The sequence below is a fragment of the Dendrobium catenatum genome, unplaced genomic scaffold, assembly GCF_001605985.2.
Source record: "Dendrobium catenatum unplaced genomic scaffold, ASM160598v2 fragScaff_scaffold_976, whole genome shotgun sequence".
NCBI lineage: Eukaryota > Viridiplantae > Streptophyta > Magnoliopsida > Asparagales > Orchidaceae > Dendrobium > Dendrobium catenatum.
Genome location: NW_021319438.1, coordinates 603315 through 615333, shown reverse-complemented (window position 1 = coordinate 615333; position 12019 = coordinate 603315). Strand labels below are relative to the sequence as shown.

The window sequence follows — 12019 nt, the reverse complement described above, 5'->3', positions numbered from 1 at the left end:
TTGTGAGTCCCGCAATGCTTTATAATGTAGAATATTAGCCATTAAAAGAGAAGCACAAATAAGTCAAGTGTTGTAGAGATGAGGAAGCTCAAGTGGATGAGCAGCTTTATACTAAGAGATGGAATGCAAAATGAGTATATACATTAAAATGTTGGAGCATCTCCAGTGATATATAATATTAGAGAGAGTTGCCTTAGAAGGTTTGGTCACATAAAACATCACCCTTCCAATGATCCGATTAGGAGATTAGATGTGTTAGACCTGTCCTAAAGAAAGGTAAATGTAAACCTAAAAAAATTGATTAGAAAACAATAAAAATAAAATTTTAATACATTTAAATGAGAATTTAACTCTAAATAAGACATACTGGAGAAAAGACTTCTTAATGTAGCCGACCCCACATAGTGGGTAAAGACTTCTTGTAGTAGTAGTAGTGTAACTTGGATAGCAATTTATAGTAAACATCATATGTAGCATAAATTAGAAATGCAACTTAAAACAAGCAAATATGAAAATTTCCATCAAAAAGACTAATAATCATGCTATAATAGACAATTTACAAAGGTTAAATTTAAACATACTTGGAAAATAGCTCGTAGATCAGCTGAACTGTAGAGCTGGATATAAATAAGAGTAGCTAAGACGAGAGCCATGGATAGCTAGCCAACTGGTAAGAAGTATTGCTCTCGCTTCCACTGGACCACATACTCCCAATACTTCACCAGCATGTGATCATCAGGTACCACATCCTCCGGTTTACCGACGCAGAATATCGCATATGCATCAGCAGCATACCTGAGAAGAAAAGAGGATTTTTTTTAAGGAAAATATTTTGCACGATAACACAATCTATTCAAAGAAACGAGCAGTAATTTGAAAAAAATTGTGATTGAAAAAAATTGTGTCAGCAAAAGATTTCATGCATTATAACTCACAGACATGATTTTCATGTAAAACTTTCATCATTTCGTTGCGAGACACTGAGGTTTCGTTTGGGACGGTTTTCTTACCACTTTTTAAAGTCACTTTTTAGTATAAAAATTAAAAATTTTAAATTACAAAGCTGCTGTAAGAAGTAGTAAAAAAGCTCTCCCAAAGGAAGCCTGAGACTCACAGTACATGCTAACACCGCTATATTTGATAACAAGCGTGAAGCAACTTGCAGAATTTCATATCAAGGTCAGTGGTAATGCGTGTGTTTTGAGCACATATGAAATATATATATATAAACTGATGTAGCATAGCTTGGATGAAACAGATAAACTAATCATATCTTCTAGAATTTTTTTATTATTAAAGACAAAATTCATTATTAGAATATTTTTTTAATAATTTGCTATTGAGTGTAATTTAAAATTCATGATCATATCTTCTAATGTTAAATTTAAATTAATGATAATAATATTTCAAGACTAATTATTGAAATAACTAATGGTTTAAGAGCAAAATTCATATTACAAATCCAATATAGATAGAGAATAAACATAAGGGTGGAAGTTATTTAAAAGACTAATTAATAATTATTAGGTTATGAATATTATTTTAAATTTTAGTAATATATTGAGAGAAATATATAGGTAAATATAACAACTGTCTATGTACAATCAATAGCTAGTTCTAGAGAATGAGAACAATTCTAATTAATAATATTTGAGGTGTTAATCGTACAAATTAATTATAATTAAACAAGTTAGAGAAAATAAGATAAATTTATCAATTAAATCTTAATGATGAGGTCTTCCTAGGTATTAAATCTACCGTCATCAGAATAAAGAGTAAAAGTGAAACAACATATTTCCCAAGTTCAAGGTGAGTACTCATGTCTTTTAATTACATTAATGATATTTGTTTTCCTACATCTTATGCATCAAATGTTGCTATTATTTAATTACTTATTATTAATGTTATATGAATTAAAGATATATTAATTCCAAAGACCATTGATCATGTTGAACCGGAACAATTGAATTTAATATTATACAGATATCATCCATTTTATGTCATGATGTTTATTATATAGATCAATATGAAATGATTTGATTAAAATAGAATGCCTGCATGTGCATGTTGATTGATGGAGTACACCCCCTTATGATATTGGTTGGAGACGCAATATACCCATGCACATTAATGAAAAATGTTATCAAACAGGATAAGGAAAATAAAATGGAAAATGAGTATCTTCATTGGTACTATTTTAGACGGTGACTCCTGTGCCAGTTATATTATTTACGAGAAATGATAATGATATGACTAAAGATACGGATAATGATATATGCATATTATTGAAAGTTTGAAATGAAATTAGTTTATGTTTGAAAAATGATCATGAATATTGTTTCAAATGCCTTGAATTACTGTAGTTTAGAAACATGACTTACTCACTGAGTTCTTTATGACTCACTCTTCCTATTGAAAAATAATTACATGTATAATTCAATCAATTAAAATGAGCAGAAGAAGTGAAAATGTGTATCATAGGCGGACGCACCAAAAGAAATGTATTTAAATGATTTTATTTCAATTTATTTCAAATTTGAGGTTTTAGTGGCTCTTTCTGCTTATTGGAAATAATTAATTATTAATTGAAAATTTAGTCAAACGTCTGACCGTCTGTTCTCGTCTCGTTAATTCGAGTCTCCAGGCCGGATCATGACATTTCCTCACCTCCACGAAGATCCCAAGCTCCACACCTCATTGTTAGGTAGCTTGGAAGAGCACGCCAGGATAATCAATTGAGTTTACAAAGACTAAACTCAATGTGTTGTAGTCTCAATTGGAATTCATTCATAGGAGACTACAATACCAGATTCCAGACTTTTAAACTCCCACCTGGTCTTTAATCTCTTGCATGCAGACAACCCTTGTTGAATCTATCCATAAATAGCCATATCTGTCGTTATCAGTCCATAAGTAGTAAAAAATTCTAAGGAATCGCTTCCAATTAGAATGCAACTACTCTCAAACGACCAAAGATGCTTTTGGCAACAAATTCTCAACCCTTTTTGTCATAATCTTATGCTCATGGAAGAAATGGTTGCAATATCGTTAGAGTCTCCACAAAACCAAGCACCCAATTGTGGCTCACAACCATCATCCTCAACATGTGAATCTCCTCATATTGCTTCTCAACCACCAAATGCAACTCTTCAATAGTCATCGTGTATGCTTCTAATCACCCATAGTAATCCACTTGGAGCTACTAATTAAGAGACTGTTCAACCTCATAGACTGTATCTTCGTGTCTGTTACCTATGCTGCCTCTCATGGTTGACAACAGAGGAGAATTAAGAACATAGATTGCCGTCAAAGTCGAGCCTATAGGAACTGCCTGCAAACTGATCTCTACGGAGGAGATCATCTTCTCCTCCAATCCTACTTCTCAACAATGTCACCTAACATATTCATAACTAAACGAGTAAACGGTATTACCCTTGTTGATTTCCTTGCGACATCTAACAGCAGAGTTAGAGCCTGTTGAGGCTGAGATACCTCAGGAGACCCAACTCGAGCATTCGCTAAGAATTTTGCCCATGAGTCAAAGGAGTTAGATACTAGTCACTTATTCTAATTCTTATGTCATCATTATAACAATTGCATGTCAAGCAAACACCTCCTTTACCTATACCATGGCAACTTCTACAGCAAATATCATTAATGCCTCCATTGCCAAGGACAATGTCATGGCATTCATCTAGGGACATCACCTTCTTCTCCTCCATCCTCCTCTTCCTTGCGTGGAGTATGACCTCTTCCGTTGCTTCATTCACCACGACCTCCTTTGATGTTTCCCTTGATGCGACCTTCTATGTTGATGTCTTCATCACAACCTCTGTTCCAATACAGCTTCCTCCATTACCGACTTCAGTACAACCTCCTCTAGTGTCACCTTCATTGCACGCTACTCCATTCTCAATTTCCCACAACCTCCTTTGTACCTACGTTCGTCGCTTGTTCATCTTTTTTTCCGCTTCCTAGCCAAAAGGATAGCATCAATCATGTCAACACTGCGCTCAGTCATCTTTTCAACCGAGCTCCAACTGCCAATAATTCATTTGGTCATCTAATACTACCACTTGGCGCCTAATAGCCCTTGTTTTGCCACGTGTAGCACATCCTCTTGCCACCAAAGCCAATCACCCATGTCCTACACATCACTCTCCACCTCAAAACTACCTTAAATTGGAGAACAAAATACCAATACCTCCTCCTTGGCCCCAAGGAGAGAATTTTGAACCCTAACTTATTAAGATTGAACGCTTATAATCTGGAGAGACCAAGAACTTATATCTACTACTTCCCTAATTCTAGGGAATTCTTTTTTATGTGATACAATCCAGGAGTTACTTGAGAAATTAAAGAGAGCGAATTAACGAAGTGTTCCCAAAATAAAATTAATACTTATAAAAAGAATTGATCCTTGGAGTTCTTAGTTTTTAACTTACCTAGGCAAAGAAGAGCAAAACCGATTCCCAAACAATTCAAGAAAACGCAAAGAGCAATTGTAAAACTACGACGATACACAAGAATCCATGATTTAATAAAGAGAACTTTTACCTTTGGAGCCCATACGCTCAACTAGTCTAGGCTTTAGCGGAAGAAGAGTCTCCACATTAGAACCGAGGTCACTCCGAGGAAGAAGGAGCCTAACATCGTCGTTCTTGGATAGTTGGCCGGAGTGGTGGAGGATGACGGTCGTCCGATGATGATCCAACGTCCATTTGATCTTTGCTCGTCGATCACATCAACTAATGTGTACTGGATACGGTCGATGTAATCTTCAATAGTGTCGTCGAAGTCGAAGCCCACGTCAAAGAACGGTGATTGGAGGATGTCAACTGATCTCGATCGTCATGTACAAACCCAAAGTTCCATTCGAGTTCCGCCATGCATTCTTGCCGGGAGTTGATGGAGCATCCCATAGAAGAGGGGAGGTGGAAGGGCTAGCTGTGAGCTAGGGAGAGAGGGAGGGGTTCACCGGTTTGAGAGAAGCAGGGGCGAGTGAGGCTATGGGGGAAGAAGCACAAAATCTGAAGTTTATTTCAGATTTTTTGAAATTGGTGGAGAGATTAATTTCAGTTTTCAAAATCTGAAATTGAAATTAATTTAGGAGGGAAGGGTTAAAGGGGTATTAAAAGAGAATTAATAGGGGAGAGAGAGGGAGGAGTGGCCGGCGGCCATGTAGAGAGGGGAGAGGCTTGAGATTTAAGTAGGTGGGGACCACTAGTAATTAATCAAAATCTGAATTTTTATTTCAGATTTTAATTGCCTCATGTAACTCCCTAATTTGAATAAAATTAGGAGGAAAATTTGAATTTCAAAAGATTGTAACTCCCTTGATTAATTCCCTAATTTAGTTTGACTTAATCAGGAAAGTCATTAATGAGGGAAATTCAAAATTGGAGGGAGAGAGGGGGCCGGCGGTAGGGGCTCATGGGTGGTCGGCGGCAAGGGATCTTGCAGGAGGTCGGCGAGCTGCTGGGTGGAGAGTTGGCCGGCGGGAGGAGCTTTGCAGGCTGGCGGGTTGAGCCTTGCAGGCCGGCGGCCTAAATGGCTCCAAGGGGGATCGGCGACAACAAGAGGAGGGAAGGGAAGAGCTAAAATCTGAGGATTTTTCGTTGCTATGATTCCACTCACCTCTCTTTCTTCAAAATCAGATCTCAACAAAATAAAATTGGATGAAATCTAGAACTCACAAAGAGATCTAGTTTCTCCGTCGAACTCACTAAGAGATCTAGGAGAAGTGCACTCACAAAGAGAACAAGGAGTAAATTTCTTCATTCATCAAAACTCCTATTACAAGAGAAAAGGGCCCTATATATAGGCCACCAAATGACAAAGAAAACAAAAGACTAAAATGCCCCTTAGGCTACAATAGCGACTAAATACCCACAAGGGCAAAAGCGGAAAAACATAAAAATAAAATAAACTACTACATAAAATGACAAAAATACAACTCATGATCGTGGCCGTCGATCTCCGGCATCTCCTGATGGTACATGTGTCGAAATCGCTGACGATGTCCTCATCACTTTTGCTCTCCCCCGTAGTGCACTTGGATTCTCGAACAAAATTACTTAAATCTTTTTTATTATTATTATTGTTACTTCTTGATTCTGTCCACTTCTATATATTTTTTTAGTTCTTTTGTAAGTCAAACTCCAACCTAGGTCGAGTAAACCAACTTGGTGGCTCGCCCTTCCTTTTCTTACTCATCAGTGAACCAGCAAAAACTCTGAAGAAATATCAACCTTCAACCATCCTAGACCATATTTGGTCATGCAAATAGCACATGCAATGAGAGGACAAAAGACAACAAAAGCTTTGTGCAAAATTGTGTCCATGAGTGTTTTATACATGAAATTTTTACTTACATAAAACTTCTTGAATTGGTGTGATAAATTAATAATGAATATATATAATCAAAACATTTGGCAACACCCTTGATCTCAAAATGGAATTTTGCAAGTTAGACCATTCCCAAAATTATATATAACAATGCAAGGAACTAGAACAATGACGAAATGATGAAAGTTTTATGGGGTTTCATGATCATGAATCATAGAGGAAATTTTTGCTCGTGTAAATCTATTGATTTCATGCTCGTTTCAATGAACAAACAAAGCTACTACGTACAGCTTATTGAAATGAAAACATATTGCTTTAGATATAAAAAAATGAAAAAAAAGAGGAGTCCCAAAAGAAAAAAGTTTGAAATGGGGCGACAACTAGCCACTCGCTATGTGGACGACTTACAAATGTAGCCGCCCATCACGGGGATGACTAGCCTAATCACCCACTAAGGGTGTAAATTGTTTCCCTACATTATATTTTGAATGCATCGGGCTTGTTATGTGATAGAAATGTACCCCTCAAACTTAAGGGAAAATTCTATAAGATGGTAGTGAGGCCTGCAATGCTTTATGGTGCCGAATGTTGGCCTTTAAAAGAGAAGCATAATACTAAGTTAAGTGTGGCAGAGATGAGGATGCTCAGGTGGATGAGTGGCTTTACCCTTAGAGATAGGATACGAAATGAGCATATACGTGAAAAGGTTGGAGTAGCTCCAGTAGAAGATAAGATTAGAGAAAGTCGCCTTAGATGGTTTGGTCACATAAAACGGCGGCCTTGCGATGACCCGGTTAGGAGAGTAGAGGTATTAGATTTGACTTATGTTAAGAAAGGTAGGGGTAGACCTAAAAAGACTTGGTTAGAAAATATTAGGAATGACCTTTCTTTATTAGATTTAAACGAGAATTTGACTTTTAATAGGACACAATGGAGAAAAAGGATTCATGTAGCCGACCCCACGTAGTGGGATAAAGGCTTGATGTTGTTGTTGTTGTATTATATTTTGAATGCATTCTTATATCTAATTGGGTTGCTAAATGTATTCCTTCCAAACAAAAAAAAAAAAAAATCAAAAAGAGGATTTGCACCAAATGAAAATGATTATAATAAGATGTCAAAGTTGTATGGAATTCCAATATTATAGAAATGCAAGACCCAAGTATATCCTAATGGGCAAAGATATTACTTACTTGCCAACTCCATGAAGCTCAGTCACATAAGTCCACCCATCTTTCAGATATTGACGTGACATTTCACGGATATCTCTGGCACGTTTATTTTGTAAACCAAGAGATTCAATGACAGTTCGAAGTTCATTCATAGGGACGTGGACCGCAGCCTCAGCTGTTGGGCATAAAAGAAATACACGTCGTAAAATTTTCTTGACCTACGTAGAAAGAAAAACAATGTCACAGTTAGCACACATAAAATTCAAACTAATGCTTTGACATTCTGAAAAGTTCTAAAGCACAAAGTTCCATTGCCTTGAATTGTGGTCATCAATTTACTTAGAAGTACATGTCTTTCAGAAAGCAATACTAAAGTAATGTGAAAAAATCAACATTGGCAAAATTGAGCTACACCTTGACATTTGTTTTCAGTATTAAAGCAAGTTATAGACTCAAAGAGAAAAGCTTGCAGTGTCCCAACAAATATCATAGTGAAACTCAGTAGGAATATAAAAAAATACAATCAAATACATTTGTATATTTGCGAACGCACAAAACACAAATACTGGTAGCTCATCATGCAGAGAATGATTATAAAAAACTCTAAATTCATTCATTCATTCCAGAAGCATAGCATAACATTCATGTCATCAAGCAGGCATGAAGAAACACAATTTCAGTCCATAACATCAACAGTTATAGACAAAATTTGACATAGATGATTAGATACATACAAAGATAATCTTTAAATAACTAATTTTTTCCATGCCAAGCTATCTCATAAAAAGCAGAGAAAACATGAGAACACCAGTGTACTAACGTCACCTGTTCGCCTGTTGTTTGATTCAAAAGCATGCATATTACAAGAACCCTCCAAGGATCAAAGGCATGATCCTCCTGCAATAGCTCATAAGGAGAATTTGGAGGTACCCAATTATTGTCAGGGCTGACCCTACGGTAGAAATCCTGCATTTTCTGTGCCTTTTTCATTGTTTCTCTGTGTTTACATCTCGCAGACCTGCGTACTTTGTCAACCTCATCTGTTGCCGGAAATGAAGCCATCTTCCTCTGTTTTTTGGTTTTCTGAGAGGGAGGCTCACGAGATAGAGCAAGGCAAGAAGCATGTACCGCTTCCGCTTTGTGCCGCCCCTTCATTATCTTGAAGACAGATGGGTTTACCGCTACGACGTTGTTACTGTTTTCAAAAGTGCTGCTTCTCTTATTATGATTTATTGCTTTAGAGCTAGTGGTTGCAATATGTGGAGTTGTTTCAGGGATGTTAAGGGAGTAAAATGACTGTTGGAGCCTGTTCCTGTTCTCTGTTTCCTTAAGTGTAACATTTGCTGCTCTTGTGCCATTGCAGGAGGCTTTTTCACCTTTGGAAGTTGTAGAGAAGGTAACATTTGCAGAAGTAGCAGCAATGTCAGATTCAACACAGCTCAGGCGCTCTTGAAGACTCCTGTTTCCAGTGTAACGGAAAGTATTGACCATGTTAGCAAATGATGCCAAGCTCTGCCTACTAATACCACCATTGCTACAAGAGGGATTTTCCTCCTCGCCTGCGTTCTCCTCCCCTATCATTATCTTCACCATTTCAATATTTTTCTTTGACTTATTCTTAGTTCTCCTAGTGATGTTCTTTTTGCTGTTCAAGTTAGTGATGGGCATTTGTTGAGATATCCCCAACTCCTCAAGATTTACCCCATCCATCGCCTCAGCAAAGACAAGAGCTTCAGCCGGAGTCCAAACCACATTGTTTAGGGCGGGAGCTGGTATCCACGAAGAATTCTTCCACTTCCTCCCACTCCTAGTAGCCTCTCGGCATTCTTGAGAGGGAAGGCTTGCAGTTGCAAAGGCTTTCTTCACCTTGTCGTTGGTGTATATTGAACTAGCTGGATCCTCATTCTCCCCACCCATTCCAGCCACCATCATTGCCTCTGAATCAACACTCCGAATCCTCTTCTTCAGCAAGGGTAACTCAGATCTCCGTCTTTTAATACTGATATTACAGGTTGGAACTGCATCGATCTCCTTGCACTTCTGATGCGTTGCCCGAGATACCTCCGGAACATTCTTCATTTTCCTCTTGCCTTCAACATTAATCACATCTCCGGCCCATTCCATTGAATCAACACCCCTGTTTTTCCCCTTATGGGAAAAGGGCAACTCAGCTCTAAGGCTTTTAAAGCAGCATTTGCAGGTGGGAAAAGTATGAATCTCCTCCTCGCCCAACTCATTGATTACCGGAGATAACACCGAATTTCTCTTCCTGTTGGCTTTAACCCTCCTTGCCGCCACCGCTCTTTCCATTGGATCAACGCTCTTGCTAACCTTACCCAAGAAGGGCAACTCAGATCCACGCCTTTTAATGCCGATATTGCAGATGGGAGCAGCATCGTTCTTCTCATCGCCCTCTTCATCCGACGAGGTGGATAACACCCGAACACTTTTCACCTTTCTCTTAGCTTTAACCCTCATCACCCCCGCCGCCACCCTTTCCATCGAATCAACACGCTTGCTCCAATTCCTCGAAAAGGGCAGCTCGGGTCTACACCTTCTAATTCCATCACGGTGGGTGGGAACAGCATCGATCACCTCTTCGCCCTCATCCGACGCCGGATATAGCACTGGAACCGTCTTCATCTTCTTCTTCATGGGTTTAACCCTCTTTCCGTACACCGGGACGGCCAAGGCAAGAACTGGAGCTGGAGGACTGCTCGGCATCGTCTTTCTCTTCCTTGTGTAAAGCAGGGGTTCCGATCGAAGAGAGTTTGATGTCGGTTGGACCTCAGCGGCGGCTGCAATCACGGTCGGATTCTGCTTTACGATGTTTAACTTAGGTTGGACCTTAGCAACCGACGCTATCGCCTGCATGCTTGCGGCTCCGCTGCTCCGCCGCTTCTGTGCTCTCATTCCGGGCAAATTATTGGGTCAGGTGACCGAAGCCAATCTCTCCGTTCGGTCGCCAATAAAAATGCGCCATCTGTCAGTCGTTTTTTTAATTTAATATTAACGCTTTATGTCTTGTCAGAGTTAGCGACCCGACCCGATAACGCTATTCTATTGGCGAAGAAAGAATGGAAACGCCGCGCATTTTATTTTCGAGCGACATTTTCACTGTTACTCGAGCTCTCGGATTCCTCCATTACCTTCGGTTCTGCATTTGCTTATTCCTGCCGGAGGTAGACGACGATACTGTAGAAGACCAGCAATCAGGAAGAGGTATGGTTCCGCCTAACTTGCGCTTTACTTGCGCTTTACTTGCGCTTTCGTTGCGTTAAAGTTATATTGCCGTTAAATTTTAGGGTTTGGTTTACTTATAATTTTACCAATGTTTCCTTTCAAATATTTATTTTCTGATTTTTCACGCTTCTTCTCTTCGTAAATGGATGAAGCAAATGATACGAAAGGTTTACGCTATCTTCTAAGTTTTAGGGTTTAGTAATAGTTGTAAAACTAGAATATATGTTCAATGTGGTTTTCAATTTTTTGGTTTTTTTTTATTTTAAACTTTTTTAAGCTAAATAATTACGAAATATAAGGTTGCGCTATGGTTGCGCTATGGTTGCGCTATGGTTGCGCTATGGTTGCGCTATGGTTGCGCTATGGTTGCGCTATGGTTGCGCTATGGTTGCGCTATGGTTGCGCTATGGTTGCGCTATGGTTGCGCTATGGTTGCGCTATGGTTGCGCTATGGTTGCGCTATGGTTGCGCTATGGTTGCGCTATGGTTGCGCTATGGTTGCGCTATGGTTGCGCTATGGTTGCGCTATGGTTGCGCTATGGTTGCGCTATGGTTGCGCTATGGTTGCGCTATGGTTGCGCTATGGTTGCGCTATGGTTGCGCTATGGTTGCGCTATGGTTGCGCTATGGTTGCGCTATGGTTGCGCTATGGTTGCGCTATGGTTGCGCTATGGTTGCGCTATAGTTGCGCTATAGTTGCGCTATAGTTGCGCTATAGTTGCGCTATAGTTGCGCTATAGTTGCGCTATAGTTGCGCTATAGTTGCGCTATAGTTGCGCTATAGTTGCGCTATAGTTGCGCTATAGTTGCGCTATAGTTGCGCTATAGTTGCGCTATAGTTGCGCTATAGTTGCGCTATAGTTGCGCTATAGTTGCGCTATAGTTGCGCTATAGTTGCGCTATAGTTGCGCTATAGTTGCGCTATAGTTGCGCTATAGTTGCGCTATACTTGCGCTATACTTGCCCTTTACTTGCGCTATACTTGCCCTTTACTTGCGCTATACTTGCCCTTTACTTGCGCTATACTTGCCCTTTACTTGCGCTATACTTGCCCTTTACTTGCGCTATACTTGCCCTTTACTTGCGCTATACTTGCCCTTTCAGGCTGTATACAAAGATGAGACAGAAGCATATGAATGTTTTTGCACTTATGCTCACGATAATGGCTTTAGTGTCCGAAAGGATCATCACAGTTTTTGGCCAAATTCTAGGAAGATAAAATCGAAGGACTTTGTTTGTTCAAAAGCTGGTTTCAA

At 39.2% G+C, this 12019-nt stretch overlaps 1 protein-coding gene across 1 annotated transcript; it reads right to left on the bottom strand.

Annotated features, from left to right (window-relative positions):
* Positions 1-388: 388 nt before the first annotated feature.
* Positions 389-10435, bottom strand: LOC110101618. The gene is made up of 3 exons (XM_020829586.2): positions 8346-10435; positions 7542-7738; positions 389-795 (listed from the first exon to the last, which is right to left on the bottom strand). Exons 1-3 carry the CDS (start codon positions 10431-10433, stop codon positions 660-662), a joined length of 2421 nt encoding a protein of 806 aa, XP_020685245.2. The 5' UTR covers positions 10434-10435; the 3' UTR covers positions 389-659.
* Between the last annotated feature and the right edge of the window lie 1584 nt (positions 10436-12019).

Excerpts from the sequence above, each read along its gene's own strand:
- LOC110101618 (XM_020829586.2), bottom strand. The coding sequence starts at position 10,433 with ATGAGAGCACAGAAGCGGCGGAGCAGCGGAGCCGCAAGCATGCAGGCG. Across the intron at positions 7,739-8,345 it reads ATCAAACAACAGGCGAACAG|GTCAAGAAAATTTTACGACG; the intron begins GTGACGTTAGTA and ends CTTTCTACGTAG. Across the intron at positions 796-7,541 it reads GAGCTTCATGGAGTTGGCAA|GTATGCTGCTGATGCATATG; the intron begins GTAAGTAATATC and ends TTTTCTTCTCAG.